The sequence below is a fragment of the Typopeltis vanoorti genome, chromosome 17, assembly GCF_054136105.1.
Source record: "Typopeltis vanoorti isolate ZY-2024b chromosome 17, IOZ_Tvanoo_1.0, whole genome shotgun sequence".
Classification (NCBI taxonomy): domain Eukaryota; kingdom Metazoa; phylum Arthropoda; class Arachnida; order Uropygi; family Thelyphonidae; genus Typopeltis; species Typopeltis vanoorti.
In genome coordinates, this window is record NC_143565.1 from 16,774,239 (window position 1) to 16,796,642 (window position 22,404).

At 34.3% G+C, this 22,404-nt stretch overlaps 1 protein-coding gene across 1 annotated transcript in view; it reads right to left on the reverse strand.

Annotated features, from left to right (window-relative positions):
* Positions 1-9,588: 9,588 nt before the first annotated feature.
* Vps20 (vacuolar protein sorting 20) overlaps positions 9,589-22,404 on the reverse strand; it is a 55,395-nt gene continuing 42,579 nt past the window's right edge. Inside the window, exons 6-7 of the mRNA XM_090407124.1 lie at positions 16,987-17,158; positions 9,589-10,994 (exon numbers count right to left, since the gene is read on the reverse strand). Coding sequence (XP_090263250.1) covers positions 10,936-10,994; positions 16,987-17,158 — 231 coding nt within the window. The 3' untranslated portion in view covers positions 9,589-10,935. The remainder of the gene's footprint in view (positions 10,995-16,986; positions 17,159-22,404) is intronic.

A 22,404-nucleotide genomic window follows, 5' to 3' on the forward strand; every position in this document is an offset into this window, starting at 1 on the left:
AGACTGCAAGTGGCCAGTAATCCCCTCAGTTGAATTGAAACTCATTAAAAGGACTCATGACAATTCAAAAAGGACAGACCCTACTGGAAATGACCCAGCTCGTTAAATGGATACAATTGAGACATGGACACAAAAACGGAAAAAGATACCTAATACCTGGAAACTAGCAACATGGAATGTTAGAAGTATACACATAAAATACAAGAATTATACCAAACCTTGGAAAAACAAAAAATAAAGATTGCTACCATTACAGAATCGGAGAAAAAAACAAAAAGGAACAGATGAAACCGAGAATTATATATATCTTTATAGTGGAGTAAAGATGGAAGAAAGGGCAAAGTCGAGCGTAATGATGTTCATATATAAACCTTTAAGAAGAAATATTATACATTACAACTACTGGAATGATAGAATCATAGAGACGAGACTAAAGATACATAGAGGATATTTAACAATAATAGGCACTTATGTCCCAGAAGAGGGAAAAGAAGAATCAATTTTTTTTTTATCAAGAACTGCAAAAGATTATAGATCAAATAAACCCTTCTGATTATATCATAATAATGGGTGACTTAAATGCAAGAATTGGTAATACCTCACATAAATCCAATGTATGACCAATAGGAGAATCAATATGTAATAATAATGGGAAGAGATTAAGAGCATTCACCCTATACAACAATTATAGAATAACGAATACTTATTTTAAACAAAGATATTCACAGATTTACCTGGCAGGCAAGAAATACAAAAAGCATCATAGACTATATAATAGTTAACATGAAATTATCAAATATGATCATAGACACCAGAGTAAACAGAGGAGCAGAGATAGAGTCAGACCACTACTTACTGGTAGGGAAAATTAAATGGAAACCAAGATGGGAGGGAAGGAAAAAACCAAAAGAAAATAGAAACACAGAACTATATACGATTAAACTCTTAGAAGATGAAAATATCGGAGGCTTGTATCAGAATAGAATTAGGGATTGGTTGAGTAAAATCGAGGAAAGTAGGACAGTGGAAGAAGAATGGTCAAACACCAAATATATATTAGAAAATGGTGTAAGAGAGAGTTTGTGAACAAAAAGAAAATGGATGACACAGAGGTCTAAGACAATGGGACAAAGAGATCAAACAGATAATTAAAGAAAAAAGATAGCATATAAACAATGGCTAAATCTAAAGACAGATGAATCATTCATTGAATATAAAAGGAAAAGAGGAATAGCAAAGAAAGCATGTAGGAAAAAAATAGAGAAACATACATTTTATAGCAAAATTAGAACAGGACTGTACATTAAAAAGACCTGAAACATATAGAATCCCCAAACAAATGAATAACGATTTGAAAGAAAGAACAAAAACTGATATAATCGAACCAGAAACCTGGCAGGAGTATTTCCAGAAGTTATGGCATGATAACTTCTTGATACAAGAATTCCTTGTTAAATACAACATCAGTAATATAGATAGAACTACAAAACACCCCTCAAACAAAGCTGAACAGGCAAGTCACCAGGAGAAGATAATATAAACACAGAACTTATTAAATTTGTAAGTAAAGAATTTAATACCAGATTACTAAAACTTATAAACCAAATATACAAAGAGGGAAAATCCCCAAAAAGCTGGGGTAGAGAGTGATCCCAATTTACAAAAAAGGACATAAAACAGATTGCAATAACTATTGTGGCATCAGCCTCCTCAATACAGGTTATAAAATCTACAAAGATGTTAACAAACAAATTAATATCCTATACAGAATCACAGCTGAGAGAAGAACAGAATGGATTCCGTAAGGGAAGATCATGTATGGACTCTGCTTTCATTTTAAAAATAATTATAGAAAAACATAGAGAATACAATATTGAAACACACATAGCTTTAATTGATTACATAAAAGCATTTCACAAAATTTTCAGAAATAAACTATGGGAAACTCTAAAGGACTATCACATTCCAAACCAACTATACAATGCTCTATTGAACATATACCAATAGAGAACAATAATGAAATAGCAAGAAAGCAAAATGATAACATATCTACTTGGAAACAAACAAATAGAGGAGTCCATCAAGGCTGTCCTTTATCACCCATATTATTTAACATGTATATGGACAATATTATCAAAAAATGAAGAGAAGTAAATACATGTGGCTTCCAAATTAATTGACATACAAAAATAGACACGCTACTCTTTGCTGATGATCAGATTATCTTTGGAAAGACTGAAGACAAACTGCAGAAATCAATCTATAATTTAAATAATATTATACAACAATATGGTGTGGAAATATCAACAGAGAAAACTAAAGTCATGGCTTTTCAAGGAGATAACCCTGTCAGAGGTAAAATAGTAATAAATAATAAAATAATTGAGCAAGTTAATAATTTCAAATACCTAGGCTGTAAACTATCTTACATAAATCAAATAGATATCGATTTTAAGATGAAAAACTTTATAAAAATCACTGGAGTAATTAACAGAGCCTTTAAACCTAATTACATACAGAAACACATAAGACTTAGAAAACAATAGCCAAACCTACACTATTATATGGAAGTGAGATATGGACCTTGGGAGAAAGAGATATATACAGAGAATTCAGGTAGCAGAAATGAAATTCCTTAGAGAAACTAACCCTATTAGATAAAAAAAAAAAAAGAAAAAGAAAAAGAAAAGAAATGGTGATTTAATTCAATTCTTAAAATTAATTCAATAACAGACTCAGTGATTAAATATAGGAAAAACTGGCTAGACCACATAGCAAGAATGCAGAGAGAAAGATTACCAAAAAAGAATCTTAACATATAAGCCTAGAGGAACAAGAAATAGAGGATGACCAAGAAGATGGACTGAGTCTGGAACAGGCCACTTGGCCTAGATGGTTGGATAGGAAGAAGTAGAATGTTAATAAGGCTATGGGACTTGATGGGATGTCACCACACACACATATATATATATATATATATATATATATATTTTTATTATTATTATTATCCCATGGTATTATTACACCAGAACATAGAGGTCAAGTTCATGTATTTTATACAGCACCTTTTCTGGGTTGTTATAGAGTTCCCATTTGGAAATATTCATACAGTTTAGCAAATGCATTGGTGATGCTTCCTCGATGTTACAGATTTTGCAGGTGGGGAAGACTTTTATGCCACTGCTAAACTTGATTGGTCTTGTATGGCCGGTCTTGAGGCGAGAGATCATGGTAGTGGCACTGCAATTAAACTTGGAGTTGATGGCAGCTCCTGGATTTTCTGCTGAGTACCAGTGGTGAGTCATGTCCTGAAGAATTGTTCTTTTTATGTTTTCTTTTTGGGTGGTTTTTAAATTAAAGGAATATAAAAGAACTGGATGCATCCTTGACTTCATTGGTCAAGAGAAGTCAGGCAACAGGAACTGTCCCAAAAGAGTAGAAAGAAGGGAAAAAAACTGTGCCACTGCATTCGGGCAAATCTAAGTCAGTAGCATCAAACTATAGACCAGTGTGTATATCAAATATAGTGGTGAAGATGTTACAGAGGCTGGTTAAAGACAGAATACAAATGGGGATTGATGAAAATGGAAGGCTTTCAGAAGAGCAGAATACGTTTGTAAGGCAGTGTGCTTTATTAAATTAGTTAAATTTTGTGACTAGTATATTGGATGGGGGAGATGATTAACCAGTGATTTATTTGGATTTTGCAGGATGGGGTTGGATACTCACTTGGTAGATTGGTTACAAGGCTGGTTGACTAATAGGAGCAAGAGAGTTGTGTATGGAGGTTGTATGTCCCCCAAAAAAGGAAGGTGATGAGTGTGGTGCTATGGGGTTCTGTTCTGGTATCACTGCTATTCAACTTATATATCAATGATATAGTTCATGGCGTGAAAGGAGATATTCAATTGTTGCATATGATGCTAAATTAGGAAAGGTAAGGTCAGGAAATTCTGATGTGCTGTTACAAGAGGATTTGAATAGGAATAGGTTGGTATTTTGGGCTGAACAATGAAGCTGTCATTTCAATGCTGCTAAGTGTAAAGTTATGCACTTTGGGCAGAGAAGATGGAATGATGTTTGCTACATTGGAAGAACTTTGTTTCAGGAGGTGGAAGAAGCGAGGAACCTGGGCATCTTGGTAGATACGGAACTGAAGTTCAGGGGACACATTGCAAAAGTTGTAAGGGTTATCCAAAAAATTGTTGCTATAATGCAAAGAACACTGACATGTAAGGAATAAAGAGGTGATAGTTCCACTCTATAAGTTGCTAATTAGGCCTCATTTAGATTTCTGTGCACAGATCTGGTCAGCTAGCTATACTGGTGATAGAGAAATATTGGAGAGAGTGTAGAGGAAAATAGCTACTGTCTCAGGACTCTGAAATACTGAATATGAGGGGATTGAGGAAATATGGTCTTCAGGAGTGATACAATTGAGATGTATAAGCTGGTGAAAAGGGCCGGCCAAATAGATACATGGGAATTATTCCATAGGATAATCAGTGATGTAGGAACTTGAGGTGAACAGTGGAGGCTGTACAAGGGTCATGTGAGTAAAGAGATGAAAAAGAAATTTTTTGCATGGTAGGTGGTGAATGAGTGGAATGCATTGTTGGAATGGGTGGTGAGTACATCCAACATTGAATGCATTCAACTTTCAGTGATGTCTTTAGACTTCATGGAGGCTTGGAAGTAATACTAATACTTAAAAAAATAAATACCATACTCACTTCAGAGATGCAAATCTTAAGCTCAATATCGATAGACAGGGCATCCAAGTAGGGAAGGCATTTTGGAACAATGGCAAATTTATGATTAAAACATTAAGTTCATACTCTGTTAATAGCAAGCTAGAAAGATTAACAACTAATTTATTGTAAGAAGCATGACTGAGCTAGAAGCTGCTTTAGAATGCATTCAAATTTCCAAACTGAATTAAAATGAAGCCAACGCCAAAAGATGAAACCTAATTTTTCACAGGCAAGATTGTCAGAATTCTTTGAAATGTGTAGAACTTGATTTAAAAATTCATGGTCTAGAATTCTTGGAAATTCAAATTCACGAGAAAGTTATTATTCTTTTAACATCTCAAGCTGACTAAGATGATTTACGTGCTACTGGGAATTAAATTCTTTAATACAGTATTAGTAAAAGTGAATGACATTAACATCTGACAAATTGACACCTGCTTTTGCTCTTTACCATTCAGAACCAGAAACAGAAAGAACTACGTCATCCTACAAATCACTTACACTCTCCGTCCATAAATCCATTGGATGTCATCAGATACCACACGATCACTCCACTCCTTGGTGATGTACCACACCAGTTCTTGCCATGTGGTCATGTTATAAAAAAATGTCATATGCTTTTCTGGAGGGGGCTTCAACTCTCTGAAGCACAATAATTCCAGACACATCCATCTTTCATTGTTAGTCTACTATTTTCTCTTTTTCTAGGAACTTTACGTTGTATTATTGTTTCGAAAAGTCTTCCTATTATTTCTGTGTGTCCAAAGTATTTGAGCTTTCTTCTGTGAATACGCTTAAGGAGGGTATTTACAGAAGCACCCGTCCACTTGTTTGCCTTTCAGTATATGACATCCTCAGAAGTCTCCTCTAACACAGCATCTCAGAAGCAGCTAAATTATCTTTTTCCTATCAGATTTCTTCAGTCCTTCTAATTTCATATCCATGTCACTATTAAAAAAAAAAAAAAAAATCTAAGCACTTTGTTAATATGGAGATAAATCTCCCCTTGTATATTTTAGACAAGTCCTTACTGTTTTTAGATTCATTCCCAAATTTTTTTCTGAAAAGTAATTCTTCACATTAATGATGAATCCCAGGAACTTACATTCTAGAATAAGATTTTTGGTGAAAAAACCAAATGATTCTTTACTCTTAATAGCTGTTTTTCATCATGAAAGAGAAGCAGATAATGCTCTTGCATTATCAGTGTACCATAAAATTACTTTCTCTGGATGTTATATATATAAAGATTGGCATATCATCCTTCCAAAAAATACAGCATATTCATCAAGTCACTGCTGTCAAGAGCCTACATCCTGTTCATCTTTTCAGTAAGAATCGATTTCCCTCCAAACCACAAGAAGAGCTGATGTTTCACAGAACTCCAAGTGAGTCTTGTAGTATAAATTTCAACTTGCTACCCATACAAATTTATCAACCAAATTAGCCTATTATTACTGTACTATGAATATAAAATTCCTCCATTGTCACCACCCAAGACCTATCAAATTCCTTGCAACTGTAACTTACCCCAATTTAAACAAATAGGCCAATCCATTTTAAAACATATTTCAGAACAAAAAAACCCACTAATGCCTTTTACTCACTTACAGGGAGTATTACAAAGCCATTTTAGCCCTTTCTAGCTTTTAAAGACTGAGCTGCCAGTTTAATCTTCATTGGTATCCAATCAGAGATAGCAGGTTCAAGACCTCACTAACTCACTCACTGAGGATAAGGCGGTTAGCCCTATGCCTATAAAATGCATATGTTCTGCTGGCTGCAGGATGAAAAACCTGAGTATCTGGGTGAAAAAACTGCTTGTCCATGTCAGAGATCGACTAATTGAAGAACAGATAGAAGAAAGGCCTAGAAAAATTTATGGTTGGCGACTACAATTGAACTGGTCTTTCTTCAAGCAGCCTAGCATTGTGTATATAAATGGCATTTCCACTAAGCTACACAGGCCTATATTTCAGAACATCAATCTTATATTTGATGTTACAAGTCCAGTTTGCAGAATATGGGATCAACACCAGTCACAGGATAATTTGGATCGATGTAAAGTTGAATCAAAAGCATCTACAAATTTGAACCTCTCTGAAATGTGCTGAGTTTCCATATAATCACAACAACTACCAGTCCAAGTCCAAAATTTAGAAGACTGCTATTGGCAAATCATTCTTCCAAAAAATACAGCATATGCATCAAGTCACTTCAATTAAGGGATGCTAAAAAAGTAAGAGTTTGCAATCTGGCACTCTATTGTATTATTGTATTCAAATTTTCTATTGTTCATTCTATATATATTTACTCATATGGTAGGCATCTTCTTCTGCGGCCTCTTTCCATCCACTACTGATATAGGCTACCACTTTACTTTTCAGTTCTGTCTTTAGCCAATCTACCAACTCCACAAACCAAATTATCTGCATTTTATCATCAACTATTGTCTTTTATTCCCATAGGAAGTAGGCAGGCTTGCCTCAGAGATAGCTTGCCCAAGACTATTACTAATTTTTATTAACATTCAGTGAAGAGAGTATGCAAAGACAAGTTTTGTCATCTTGTGGTCTCTAATACAATATATTGTTGGAAAGTGTGGGTTCTAATCAATTTTATAGATTGCAAGTTTGCCACAGTACGAGAATCTGCAGAATAAAATATTCAGCATGGCATGGGAAGTGTTCAAGGAATATCTACAAAAAGCTATAACTGCTATTCCCAGAGCTAGGAAGGTTAATCGCAACGGAGTTAAAATGGATGAACAAAACTTTAAAACGAGATACATAAAGAAAAAATGTTATGGAACCAATTATCAGGAGAATGTAATAACCTGATAGACCCATGAATTCTCCAGAATGTAAGGGGAAGAACTAGATGAAAAGACAGTCAGAAAAAGCAGAGGTATTAAAGTGTTGCAGAGCTTGAAACATATGCAGTAGAGGAAGGGATCGAGAACAGCAATGGTACCCAATTCACAAAACAATTAGCACTGCCTATAACATAGCTGTTTGAGTCTCAAAAAATTAGCAAAAACAGGACAAGGTTATTTCATTATATAAGGGTAGAGCTTGAACTAATGCAGCTAATTATAAACCAACCTATATATTTGTGGAGTAATCATTCTTGAAGTACTGGAAAGGCAGGTCAAAAACTGCATTAGGAGAGGGATAGACAGCACCTTGATCCTTTATAGAGGAGAGCATAGCTTCATTAAAGGTAGATCTTACATTAGTAATCTGCTCATATTTTACGATAAAGACAGCAGAGTTGGATAAGTTGTTAGCATTCAGGAATGTGTTAGCAGAGCTAATCTCAGATGGCAGTGTTCTCCACAGAAATTTTTACCAGCCAGGTGGAATGAAGCATTAGTCAGGCATACAAAAAAAGATACTGTGCAGTATTTTCTATAATTTGTAAATACAACCCCTCTAATAACAGTGAAATCTTCAGAATTTCAGTTTACTGTTATCTTCACAGAATACCATCAACTAAAAGCTGACATCATTCTTTTTCTGCAAACACACACATGCCACTTTCACTATTTTACACCACTAACCAATGGAATTTTTTAAATTCCATTGGTTAGTGGTGTAAAATAGTGAAACTCACTGTTAATACCCAATAAGTGGTGTTTAGATGCACATTTTACATTTGAAAGAGACTCTGCAGAAATTAATTCACCAGATCGACAATTCTGTTGTTGGTTTGGTGTCTTCGCTACTATGCTTATTGGTTTCATCTTTCTTAAAATAACTTAAGAGTGTGGTTTTCTGACTTGACTTTTTACTCATTATGGGGTAATTTAATAAATTCAAAATATCATTGTTATTAAATTAATCAGAATAAATCACTGAATTGTGCACTGACAGTAATACCCGAGACACATAACGCACGTTATGTCGCAATTTTACTATTTATAAGTATTAATTACTAGGAATGGGAATTGGTATCACTCGAGACTGACGTCATAGTCATTGAGAGTTTAGAGAATTCCCCGAGATCACAACTATATTTGATGCACAAGCGTATTTTCTTTTACAAAATAAACTATTAAATAATTGACTCCACGATCTTTGAACAAAAACCATTATTAAGAAAAATAAATGTAGATTTTTAACATCGATTCGAATTCGCTAAATTTTTCAATTTATTTCTTTCTAACATCAAAATTATGTCTCTTTCGTAAAAGATCATCTTTGCAACCGATACTGTTGCATTTGAGATCTCGATTTTTATCTTCTTCTGCGTACAGATTAGTGTGTAGTTGAAAAGAAGAAATTGAGCTGGCCTCACGAGTATCGAGACTCTCCGATTCAATTTCTCATCACTATTATTTTTCCATTCTTGCTCATTATTTAGCCATGTCAATTCACAACATTAATTAGCCGGGCGGTCAGTAAAACCAGCCAGGTGGCTGGCCCATTCAAAAGGTCCTGGGGAGAACATGGGATGGTATGGCCACTTAAACAGAATGGAAGAAGAAAGATTAGCAAAACAAGTGTTCTTTGTGAGGATGGCAGGAAAAAGGACCCAAGGAAGACCAAGAAGTAGATGGATTGATACAGTAAAAAGCGGCTTAAAGGACTGAAATATAAGATCTGACAAGATACCTCCTGTGAGAGTATATGTCAGGAATTTTATGATGATAATCTATCACTTAGATTAAGCTGTGCTTAGTATTTTGTAACTGTCACAATTCTAATCTCATACAATTAAAAATTAAATATGTTTGAATACAAGATTCAGAAATTAAACTGCAGTTTAAAATTAATCCTTGTAATGTCTGTTAGAAATAAATGGTTAATTAAAATGAAATAACACTGGCCCCAGCATTTGTTAAATATTTATTTTAAAAATAATAATTTCAAACATCATTGTAATTATCTATACCTCCAAGTAGATAAATGGTAAGAAGTTACCTAAAAATAAATACATTGATTATTTTCAAAATGATGAAAAATTTTGCAGCCAATTTGAATAAAAATGGAGCAGATAACTTATATTGATGTAACAACACAATTACAGTAATCTACCATTTAGCCGACCTTCAAAACAATGACTCTTCAATTAACCAACCCATGTATGTCACTTCACTTATGACAGAGCACCATGCAATTGTACTTCACTTATCCTGCTCTTCAAGTATCAGAACAAACTGCCTTGCCACTGTGGTTGGATAAATGGTAATTACTGTAACTGCTTTAATCAATACAATTAGAAGTAAACAAAATAATGACTTGTACTGTTATAATCATACAAGTCATTTTTACCCCTCCTGGAACAGGAGCTTAAAAAAAAATTTTCAAATAAAAATTTAAAATTGTATTTGATATCATAAAAATCCATATACATTACTTTTAAATAATATAGCCTCAATACCAGTTCTTTACAAGCACTAAAATTTAGTCATATTAAAAACTAGCTACATTCATGCCATTAATTTTTTCCTCCTCTCTCTCTCTTTTTAGTTCTAAGTTCTACTAATTTTACTAATAAAATTGCTTCTGAAAAAAGAAAGAAAAAAAAAATTGCTAAATACAATGTGTAGCATCCAATAACAAACCATGGCTTTTGTCTATATACACTATAACCTTTTTTTTTTTAATATGTGAGAAAACCATGCTAATTATAAAATCTTCTTGTTCCAAATACAATTTCAGAATTGAATTGACTGAAATCTGATCATCAGTCCACAATAAAACTTTGTATATCAAAAAACAAACTTCACAGAAATTAACAGCTCTGGACCTAAGTGAAAATTATCTCACTGACAATATGGCCCAATTCTTGTATTCTATAAATGAAATATTTATTTATCAAATATAAAATTACATGGAGAGAATAATTAAACAATATTATCCGTTATTAATATATAATAGTCATTAGCCATACGAATGTAGCATTCATGTGGCATATTACTGATTAGTATATATTAATATTATTACATGTTACAGTTTCAGTGCATGATGTCTAAAATGACAAATTATAACTTTTAGTCATGTTTACTATGACTCACTTAATGTTTGTTATGCAATATTATTTCAGCCTTGTTTTAAAGAGTATCCAAGTTCAGAGACTTATTTCACTTAATGGATATATATAAAGAGGTCTCTTATATAATCAGTTAAGTAGCAAGAAGCATCCATTTATGATTCTGAAAGAAAAAGATGTCTTGCTAAGAGGCTTCAACCAACTGCCTTGGCTGACGATGCTTTTGTTTCTCTCTTGCGGGTCCTGAAATAAAAGGGGATAAAAAGTTAAGTCTAAGAAGGTAACTGATAATTGTAAAATTCATAATAGCATAAACTTTAGTATTCTGAAAAATAATGCAATATTTAATTTTTTTTTATAACAATTCCATCCATGAGAAGTTGGAAATCTCCAGCAGTATGAGTAGGTAAAGGATTATTTAATCCAGAAAACTTGCTCTAAAGACCAAACATTTCTTTTCAAGCCACTTTTTAAGCAAGAATGTGTATAAAGTTCTCAACTGGGAAATGGTAAAGAATCATCTAAGGATTTTTCACATACATCTATGTGAGAGTGATTTCAACCCACAGCCTGTTAGTCAAAAAGCAGAGATCTTATTTACTTAGCCATCAAAGCTGGCTTAAACCCTATATGGATATATACAAACAAGTATTTAAAGCTAGCCTTTTTTAAATAATTTAAAATAATTTCTTAATGAAAGCTAGAGGAGTGATCCCTGTTATCATTTTGATACTCCTAACTGCTATAGAATATTCTAGACATACACAAGGAAAGCCATAATAATGAATTATATTTAATAATAATCATGATTACACATACAAAAGATGTGAATAACATTTGGATTCACTATTAGATTTATGCATTCTACAATACAGGTAACACAGTGTTTCTCAAATTGTCAATTATCTTCAAATTGTCCCCCTGTGGGGGTATGCCCCACAGGGGGGCAATTTGAAAATGTACATGTACATATTTATATTATACTTTTTCAGAACTTGGCTGACGATTATGCTAGAGGGGGGGGGGCATCAAAATCTTTGAGACGTTGAGGTGGGGCATGATCCAAAAAACATTGAGAAACACTGAGGTAGCAGAATAAATGCAAACTCCTTTTACACAGTCAGTGAATAATTACTCAATCTGTGGGAGGGGGGTGAAAGCACTTTACTTGAGCAAAAATAACATAATTTGAAATAAACCAATAAACCATACTGATAAATCAGAACAAAGTGACCAACGTGGCAGCAGTCAATAATACTCATTACATCAAAAGAGTTTGTAAAGAATCCTTTATTTCCAAGAAAAACTGAAATTTTACAGTAGTGACATGAAGAGATTGAGAGAGAGAATATAACTAAGGTTATGTACAAGTCATTCAAAAAATATCAAATGTACCAACAGCAAATTACCAGTAGCTTCATGCGAAAGCTGAGAAAAGTGCTCTAGAAATATACTTCAAGTGCTACATTTTTATTTTTATTTAAAAACAATCTTATACACACAAAGGGCTATAAATGCTTATCTAGAGGAGACTTTCACAAACATCAATGCTCTAGTTGGGATTCAAATCTACAAACTGTTGGTTGGAGTGTGTACTTTACCCACTTGACCATTTCTATCTTTTAAGCTGGACAAAGCACCAAAAATAAATATACCTTTAGGTGCTTTATTACACAGCTGTACCTGTCAAAATTAGGAGGTTGAAACACTATACTAACATCATAAACAGAAATGCATGACATGGAATTGCTATGAACACAAACCTGTGGTAAATACTTATCAAAGTAATATATTTACAATTTCTGTCATTTCCAGAGTCTTTCTAGAAAGCAAAATTATACATCAGGATTTCAGTGTCACAGTCAAATCACAACAGGTACTGCAAACCAGTGGCTAAAGACAACATTATTATTGTTATTATTGTTATTATCTATCTATCATACCTTGCCTTGAACTCACTCACTGTCATAGCATCCACAACAGACTCTGACAGCTTATTCCACTCTTTCACCACTCTAAAAGTAAAGAACCCAGCTCTAACACCCTTGCTAACCACGCTCCTGCCCAGCTTCCATAGGTGTCCCCTAGTTCTCCCACCACAAGTCCTGATCTCAAAAATATCCTCTGAATTAATTCTATAGAAACCCTTTAGCAATTTGAACGTCTCGATCATATCTCCCCTTTTATGCCTATCAACCAATTTCTGCAACCCACAAATCTTCAACCTGTTCTCATAAGGTTCATTCCATAGACCTGCTATCATCTTGGTCACTCGCCTCTGGATCCTCTCCACCTCCCCATCAAGAAGAAACCTAGGTGACCAAATCTGGGGCACAGTAGTCGAGATGAGGTCTTATCAAGGCTCGGTACAGAGGTTTGCTTGTCTCTGCTCATCAAAGTATTTTTCAACAACCAAGTGAGTTGATGAACTGATTTAGCCACTTTTGCAATGTGCCCCCTAAACTTCATCTCCCTATCCACCAACACTCCCAAGTCCCTGGCCTCATCAATCTCCTGGAGTACAGTTCCACCAATGCGGTATACTGCTGCTAATCTTTTCACCCCAAAATGCATAACCTTATATTTTGTAACATTAAATTGACGTCCATTCTCCTTAGCCCAGAACTCCAATCTATCCAAGTCGTCCTGCAAGATTTTGACATTTTCTGCATTCACTATTGCTCTACCCAACTTTGCATCATTAGCAAACAAATGAACTGCTCCTCTTAGATCCTTCCCTATATTGTTAATGAACAAATTAAACAACAGTGGTCCAAGAATAAAACCCTGCGGCACACCACTAGTCACAGACCGTCTTTTGAACTCTACTCCTGAATAAACCACTCTCTGATATCTCTCCATCAACCACCCACCTATCCATCTCACCAACCCTATATCCATTCCCATATGTTGCAGTTTACGGATTAGAATTCCATGTGGTATCCTATCAAAAGCCTCAGCCAGGTCCAGCAGTATCATTGTAAACCCATTACCCTTATCCAGTTCAGCCGTCACTGTGTTATAAAATTTCAACCTAGAGCTCTTTAAGAAGAATGCTAAGCTTCGACCGCTAATGTGCTACAGGTTCTTATATCTCTCATGTGTGAAATAAATTTAAAAAAAAATAACTCTCACTCTTCTTTTCAATTTGAAATTATTCTGCTCAAATCTAAGTAGTGATCACTTCCTATTTCAAATCCTCTGTGTATACTCTTGTGTCCTGAACCAGTGAGAATATATTGCTGTCAACCAAATGAACATAGTCAATGCGACTTTTCTTATTTCTTGCACCTTCTCTCAATGTGAATTCGTGCACATTTTTATGTTGGAGAATGGTGTTAGTAATAAATAATCTATATCTTGAACAAAAATCCAGTAGGCATTTACTATTATTATTAGCTTTGTGCTTTTCTCCAAATTTTCTCCAAAAAACATTTCTATGTCTGATACTCATTTCCTGCTCTTCTGTTTAGATCTCCAACAAGGAACAAATTTTCCTTTTTTATTGTGCCAGCTACCATCTCTAATGCTTCAAAAAATTCCTCCATTTCTTTCTTGGTAGAACCTTCTGTGGGACCATAATCACAAATAAGTCTCATTGTCCAGGTCTCCATTGATATTTTCACACATCACTCTACTTGATATTGCCTGCAATTCAAGATTATCCTCATATTTAGTGTTGAATACTATAGTTACTCCCTCTTTTTCCTGATTGTTATTGCCTGAATATAACATTTAGTATTTGTTGCTTAGAAAGATCTCACCTGTTTTTGTCTTTGTTTCAGTCATGCTTATTATGACGATCTATTACTTATCCAATTCTTATGGTAGTTCCATATCTTTTCCATTGATGCTTCTTACATTGATAGTACCAATCTTGAACTATGCTGACATTGAGTTTGGATGTGTTCCAGTAGCTGAATTTATGCTGGTTCCCTGATGAAAACAATGGGAGTTTAACTGGGCAACACCCCAGTTGGAATGAAATTCTGCCATGTTGTACCATCATTTTACGTTATGGTTTCAGCCAACAAGAATACAATTTGGTTTGCTAAATCCCAAATCGCCAACTCATCCTCATCTGTTCAGCATCTGGGTAGATAAGTAACAGGGTGCAACATGAGAAGGTGAGGATTGGACATTAGATCAGAAGCCCTGGTCAGTTCTCTGCATTCTTTAAAAGATTACATGGAGGTCTCCTCCCAGCTATACAACTTCAGTCCTTAAGCACCCTTAGAATAATTCTAATGAATGCTGATGATAGAAAGGTAACTGAAGCAGATAAGAGTTAAATTACTGAGTGATCACTTTGCAAAGGTGGTATCATCCAGGTGTGACAAAGCCTGATATTGAAACAGAGATGTATGCGATATTACAGAATCTTGATGTGAATACAGTTATGGGATTAGATGGGATATCAGCGTGCATATTAAATGAATGTGCTGGCATACCAGCAGTGCCTTTGACCAGATTTTTTGAGTCTTAGTTCTGGGAAAGTCCTAAAAGAATGGAAAGAGAGCAAAATAATTCTGTTGCATAAAGAAGGCTCCAAGACATAAGTAGCAAATTATTGACCAATCCGCATCTCGGAAGTGACGGTAAAGGTATTGGAGAAGTTGACTAAAAGTGAGATTCGGGAATGGGCAGATAGAAATCAAATACTTTATGTGGGGCAGCATGGTTTGGTGAAGGGTAGTTGGATAAAGGGAACAGTTAAACGATGATACTGCTAAATTTTGCAAAGCATTTGACAGGGCACTGCATGAAACGTTGTTATATAAACTGGGGCAAATGGACTCAGATATAAAGCTGGTGAGATAAATAAAAGAGTGGTTAATGGATAGATATCAGAGAGTATTTTATGGAGAATTTGAGGCCAGAAGGCATGTGACTAACAGTGTGTCACAGGACTCTGTACTTGGGCCACTGCCATTCAACTTGTACATTCACGATATAGGAAATAACCTGAGGGGAAACATTCAGTTACTTGCTGATGATGTAAAACTGGGTAGAGCAACAATTAATAAGGATGATGTTAAAAAACAGGATGACTTATACAGACTAACAGTATTAATGTGGCAAAGTATATGGTTATGCATTTTGAGATGAAAAGATTATAAGTACTACATTTATGAAACTGAACTGCAAAAAATTACAGAGGCTAGGAATCTGGGAGTGATAGTGGACTCTGGATTAAAGTTCAGAAGCCATATTGCAAAAATCACTAAAATAACTAACAGGATTACCTGGTTATTGAAGAACACACTAACAAGCAGAGTTAAGGAGGTCATCATACCTCTTTATAAGGATCAATGCAGCCTCATCTTGACTAGTGCACACAAATCTGGTTGCCTGGATTCTTTGGAGATGGAGAAGAGGTTGAAAGGATCCAGATGCAAATGACCAAGATGGTGGCAGGTCTATGGGATGCTCCTGAAGATTTGTAGCTTACAGAAATTGGAAGATAAAAGGAAAACGGAGAATATGATAGAGACATAAGCTACTTCAAGGTTATTATAGGATTAATACAGATGAAATTTTTCAGTAGATAACTAGTATGGGGAGAACTAGGGATCAACCCTGGAAATTAAGAGAGTTAGTTAGCAAGGGTGTGAGGACTAGATCTTTTGCTTGAAAGGTAGAATGAATGAGTGGAATGGATTGCCAGAGTTGTCAGTTGTATTGTGCAAATAAAGGTGAGTATTTGGCTTCTGGAATGTTAGTGGACTTCTGGCAATGAGTCAATGGCAGACTAGAGACTGGCATTGACTTTGTCAAAGTTTTCTGGCTAGAGACTCCATGAACCATAATAATAATAATAATAAAATGTATTTCATTTTTTAATGAGTAACTCTATGATATCACCCCTCTAGTGTGCAGCACTTACTTTTATTGGTTAAAACGCTTGTTGCATTGTGCCTTGCCAGAATTTTTTTTTTTTTATTAACTTGACTGAATCACATACTTGTTATTTTCGATATGAAATATTTATTGCCAGCTTTCAATTTATCGTGCTTTTAGCTTCTATCTACATATTAGTTCCTTTAAAAGTATGCCTTCAAACTGAATTTAGAGAAATAAATAACCTGAAGATGGGAAGTTATAAATAACCTCCATTTCATGCATCCTAATACTTTTAGCATAAATTTGATCTTGTAGCCTGTCTAAACATGTTTTTTTGTAATTTGCAGATTAGTCTTATATCTAAGAAAATGTTCTTGTATAAATAACTCACTTGTTGGTACATCGATTATTGGTTCCTCTGTGGGTACTGATGGCAAAACTGGTTCTGCCATTTCTTCTTTCACAGGCTCAGGCAAACTTTCTTCAATGATAGCATCTAATTCTGCTTTAACAGCATCTTCATCTTCTTCAGTCAAGCATCCACTGAGAAGCTCATCAATTTCCTAGGGGGAAAATTACATATATCTATTTATTGATTGTTATAACAATCCTGCTCCCAAAAAGCTGCAATGGGCAAACATTTACATTTTCAAAAACTCTAACAACGGAGTTCTTATTGACAGAAAATATTCATCAAGTACTTAAATTAAGGGGATATTAAATCCCACATAGTTTTAAAACCGAATAAGAAACTCAAAGATTGGAATCACAGAGTTTCTTGCCGAATATAGTAAACTATAAAGTATCGGCGACACTAGCGTTAGCAAATGCAAGTGATCCTAGTACAACTACGTACTAGGATCACTTGCATTTGCTAACGCTAGTGTCGCCGATACTTTATAGTTTACTATATTCGGCAAGAAACTCTCTGATTCCAATCTTTGAGTTTCTTATTCGTTTTTAAAACTATGTGGGATTTAATATCCCCTTAATTTAAGTAATGTTTTCATTGCCGAAATGAAGCTTATTAGCTCTTTATACTTAAGTAATTCATCAAGTACTTTTTCTTTCCTAAAAATAATGACTGAAAAATTAGAGATGTTCCCACTGAACTAAATTTACTCAGTCACTATATTTTGCAACAGAAATATGTAGCAGCATATAAATAGGAAATACTCATGATGATTTTGATCAGCATATGTCTCATTAAAATACACTGGAAAAAACATATTAGTGCTGTTAATAGGAAATAACAATGAATTTTTTTTAAAAAAAATCCAGTATTTATTTTGTAAGAATATAGTTATTATTACAGGAGAAACTCTGTAACCCCTAGAGAGTGCGTCCCCTGGGTGGCAGATAGGGGAGCCCACCATGTGTGTGTGTATGGTGGGGTGGTCTGAATATACTGAATAAGGACTCTTGGACCAACAGGGCCATAAGGGGCAATCATCTTGATTGTAAGGGAAGTGGCACTCCCATGGACCCCTAGCTGGATCTATCCTCTCCTCCTCCTCCTACTTTGAGGAAGACCCACTTACTTTAATCTTTCCTATAAGGCCTTATCAGCCAATTCTTCTTATTTTATGACCCTTATGCTATTAGAGTACTCGAGGGCCATGGGGTCATTTCTGGCCTTACAATTATGCCCTCTCTATAAACCTAACTATAATTCTTCTATAATCTACTCTTTCCCCTTTCAATATACCCTATTCCTCCTATGGGTTTAAATTCGGAAGAAGGCTAGTTCAGAAGCCTTAAGGTAGCAGCCCTGCCACTGAACTATTCCATCGTCTGGCTAGTACCCTGACATGGAGAACATAATTCTACTTGTAAGCTGACAGAAAAAGATAATTGGAGTGACTCTATGGAAAACAAACCTGGAATGGAAAAGGTAAAACAAAAATGGAAACGACAAAATATACACACATAGCAAACTTTAATGTAAGAGGAATAGCATATAAAGAAATAGAATTAGACCAACTATTAAATGAAAGAAATTTTAAAATAGCAGTAATCACTGAAACAAAAAAGAAATTAAAAGGAACTATGAGAACCAAAAATTTTAATGTGATATACAGTGGAGTCGACAGAAACCAAACAGCACAAGCAAGAGTCATGATTTGGATTCGTAACTCCCTTTCAAAACAGTTAAAACATTATAAATTATGGAATCAAGAATAATAGAAGCTAGAATAAAAATAGATAGAGGCTATTTAAAAATAATTGGTTTATATGCCCCAGAAGAAGGAAGAGAACAGGATAATATTGATACCGTTTGGCAACTCCTATATTAAACCTATAGGAATTGCCAAACAGTGTGCCACCTTTTTATTAAATTACTCTGGATTTAGAGAAAGATGTTGAAAGTTTGGCAACTCCTATAGGTAGAGATGACCTTGCTAATGCTTCTGTCTGGTATCTCCACTTAGGCCTGGCTCCCACTGAAGAGACCTCAATAAAGGTCGAAACTAGTCTGGATAGTGGCCCTTCCCTTAATGCAAAACATTATACATATCTGCAAGGAGATGTGTTTTGCATTATTGGAGATACTGAGATAGGAATGATGTTAGCTTGCTCCACCTTTGCAATGAGTTGCCCGGTGTTGTACTACCTTACCCAAGTCCTGAAGATACTTTCAGGTGCAAACTTTGTTTGCTCACACTTGAATAAAGGATTAAACTAAATTTATTATAGTCTAACCAAGTAGACTTGGTCAGAAAAATAATCTTTCAACATCTTTCTCTAAATCCAGAGTAATTTAATAAAAAGGTGGCACACCGTTTGGCAACTCCTATAGGTAGAGATGACCTTGCTAATGCTTCTGTCTGGTATCTCCACTTAGGCCTGGCTTCCACTGAAGAGACCTCAATAAAGGTCGAAACTAGTCTGGGTAGTGGATCGTCCCTTAATGCATAACATTATACATATCCGCAAGGAGATGTGTTTTGCAATATTGGAGATACTGAGATAGGAGTGATGTTAGCTTGCTCCACCTTTGCAACGAGTTGCCTGGTGTTGTACTACCTTACCCCAGTCCTGAAGATACGTTCAGGTGCAAACTTTGTTTGCTCACACTTGGATAAAGGATTAAACTAAATTTATTAAACACAAATGTACAATGGCTATATGAACAAAGAATTAACCAATATCTAGATAAAATAAAACAAAACGAAGAAATAGAATGCTTAAATATAAAGAACCAATAGGCTTCATTTCGGCGGTATAAACATTATTTAAATTAAGGGGATATTAAATCACACAGTTTTGATCGCTATTCTTGGTATTATCCATAATGTAAAACACATCTCCTAGGAAATGTATGCTATTATTACATTATGGTTGGAGGTCACTATCCAGACTGGTTTCAGCCTTTAATGAGGTTTCATCAGTGAGTAGCTAGACCAAATTAATACCAAAGGGTATAGCAAAAAGAACTTATATACTCTGCTATACGAGTTGTCAAAAAGGTGCACCCATTAAGTTACTTAAATATAAAGAGCCAATAGGCTTCATTGTTTTACATTATCGAAAATACCAAGAATAGCGATCAGAACTTCACCACCTCTGCTGCGAGTTGCTCGAGTTTGTACCACGTACTTGGACTACTTGCATTACCTCACGCTAGTAGTCACCGATACTTTTATAGTTTATTATACTATGTTCGGCATGAAACTCTCTGATTCTAATCTTAGAGTTTCTTATTCAGTTTTAAAACAATGTGGAATTTAATATCCCCTTAATTTAAATAAAAGAAATAGAATGGCTTAATATAAAAACGATACTAAATGCAGCAGCAAATGAAAGCTTAGGAAAGACCAAAAAAATTCAATAAAAGGAAAAAACTGAAGATCTGGGATGATACAATCAAAGAAATAATCAAAAAAAAAAACTATTACAAATGGTTAAGCAGTGAAAGATTAGAGGGGGAAATAGAATATAAAAGAATAAGAGCCATAGCTAAAAGAGAAGTCAGAAAAAGACAGAGAATCATGGAACAAATTTGTTTCTAATTTAGAACATGATTTATATAAAATAAGACTCAATGTATATAAGAATTTGAAACACTTAAATGCAGATACCAAAGAAAACATAAAATTAAACACCGAATTGTGGACAGATAAATATCTTAAAAAAGACAACTGGCAAACAATTAACAAAAATGAAAAGGAAATAACTAAAGAAGAATTAGGAATCAGCCTGAAAGAAACAAGAAACAGAAAGTCACCTGGAAAAGATGAAATATTCCAAAAACTTTATTTTAGAAGTATAGAATGGATTTAAAAAAGGATGATCATGTATAGACCTGGCCTTTTGCCTAAAATTAATAATAGAGAAAAGAAGAGAAAACAATTTAGAAATACATATTGCATTTATTGACTTTGAAAAAGCATTTGACAAAGTTAAAAGAAACATATTATTTAACATATTAAAAGAAAGAAAGAAAGACAAATACCAAATAATATCCTAAAAGCTATCACAAGTATATATGAAAATAATCAAATACAAATAAGATTAAACCACGAGCTATCATATACGAGAGAGATAAACCAAGGGGTCCAGGGATGTCCCCTCTCAGCAACTCTTTTTAATATCTACTTAAATGAAATAATAACAAAATGGAATAAAAATTTACATCAAAGAATTAAACTTTCTCCTACAGTGAACTTAAACACTCTCCTCTTTGCCGACGACCAAATAATAATTACAAATTCTGAAGATAACTTACAGAAAGCTATTTTAGATCTAAATGAGCTAGCCAAAGATTATGGTATGATAATATCAACAGAAAAATCATAAACTATGGTCTTTAAAGGACAAGATCCAGCAAGAACTAAAATAGTAACAGATAACAAGATCTTAGAACAGGTGAATTCATTTAACTACCTAGGATGTATGATCACATATGAAAATGAAAAAGATATAAACATAAAAATTGCAAAATATTTAAAAATAACAGGTGTAATTAACTCTATATTTAAACCAAACCTAGTTCAAAAACAAACCAGGCTAAAAGTATACAATACATTAGCCTTACCGGTCTTAATGTATGGAAGCGAAATCTGGACAATAAAACAAAAAGACAAACAAAGATTAACAACAGCAGAAATGAATTTTATGAGAAAAACTGCAAAGTATACCCTATTTGATCACAAAAGAAACGAAGATAGTATGAAAGAATTAAACCAAGAACCAGTAATAGAAAAAATTAAAAAATATAAACATAAATGGATGGAACACGTTCAAAGAATGAAAACAGAACGATTACCAAAACAAGCCTTAAAGTACAAGCCATTAGGAAAAAGAAAACCAGGACGTCCTCTTAAACGATTCAACGATAACCTCTAAGGCCAGAACAGACCATGCTAGGCCTAAATCCTTGATATGCATGATGATGATAGTTATTATTTATCATCCATTATTCCTGTGTCCATGAAATTTGGCAATTCAACATGGGAAATTCAACATCACTTTACATGACTCTCAAGCCTTACTTTAAAAGAATTTACCATTTAGCTTTACCATGCTGACTGACTGCCATAATGTTAAAGGTAATCGCAAAATATCTTCAACTTTTTTTTGACCCTTTGAAATTAAAACTACTAACAGTATCAATATACTGTTGATAATTGGTAATCCCTGAAACAAATATGTTTTGCTCTGTTTTTGAGTGTGTTAATGACAACTAGTTTTCGTGTTGGGTAATGGCAAGAGTATGTGTACTTATGGTAGACAGTGAATTACAGACGGCACAACAGAAGATGGGTGAAATGATGGGAATAATGTTCAGACTAGTTTCAATTTATTG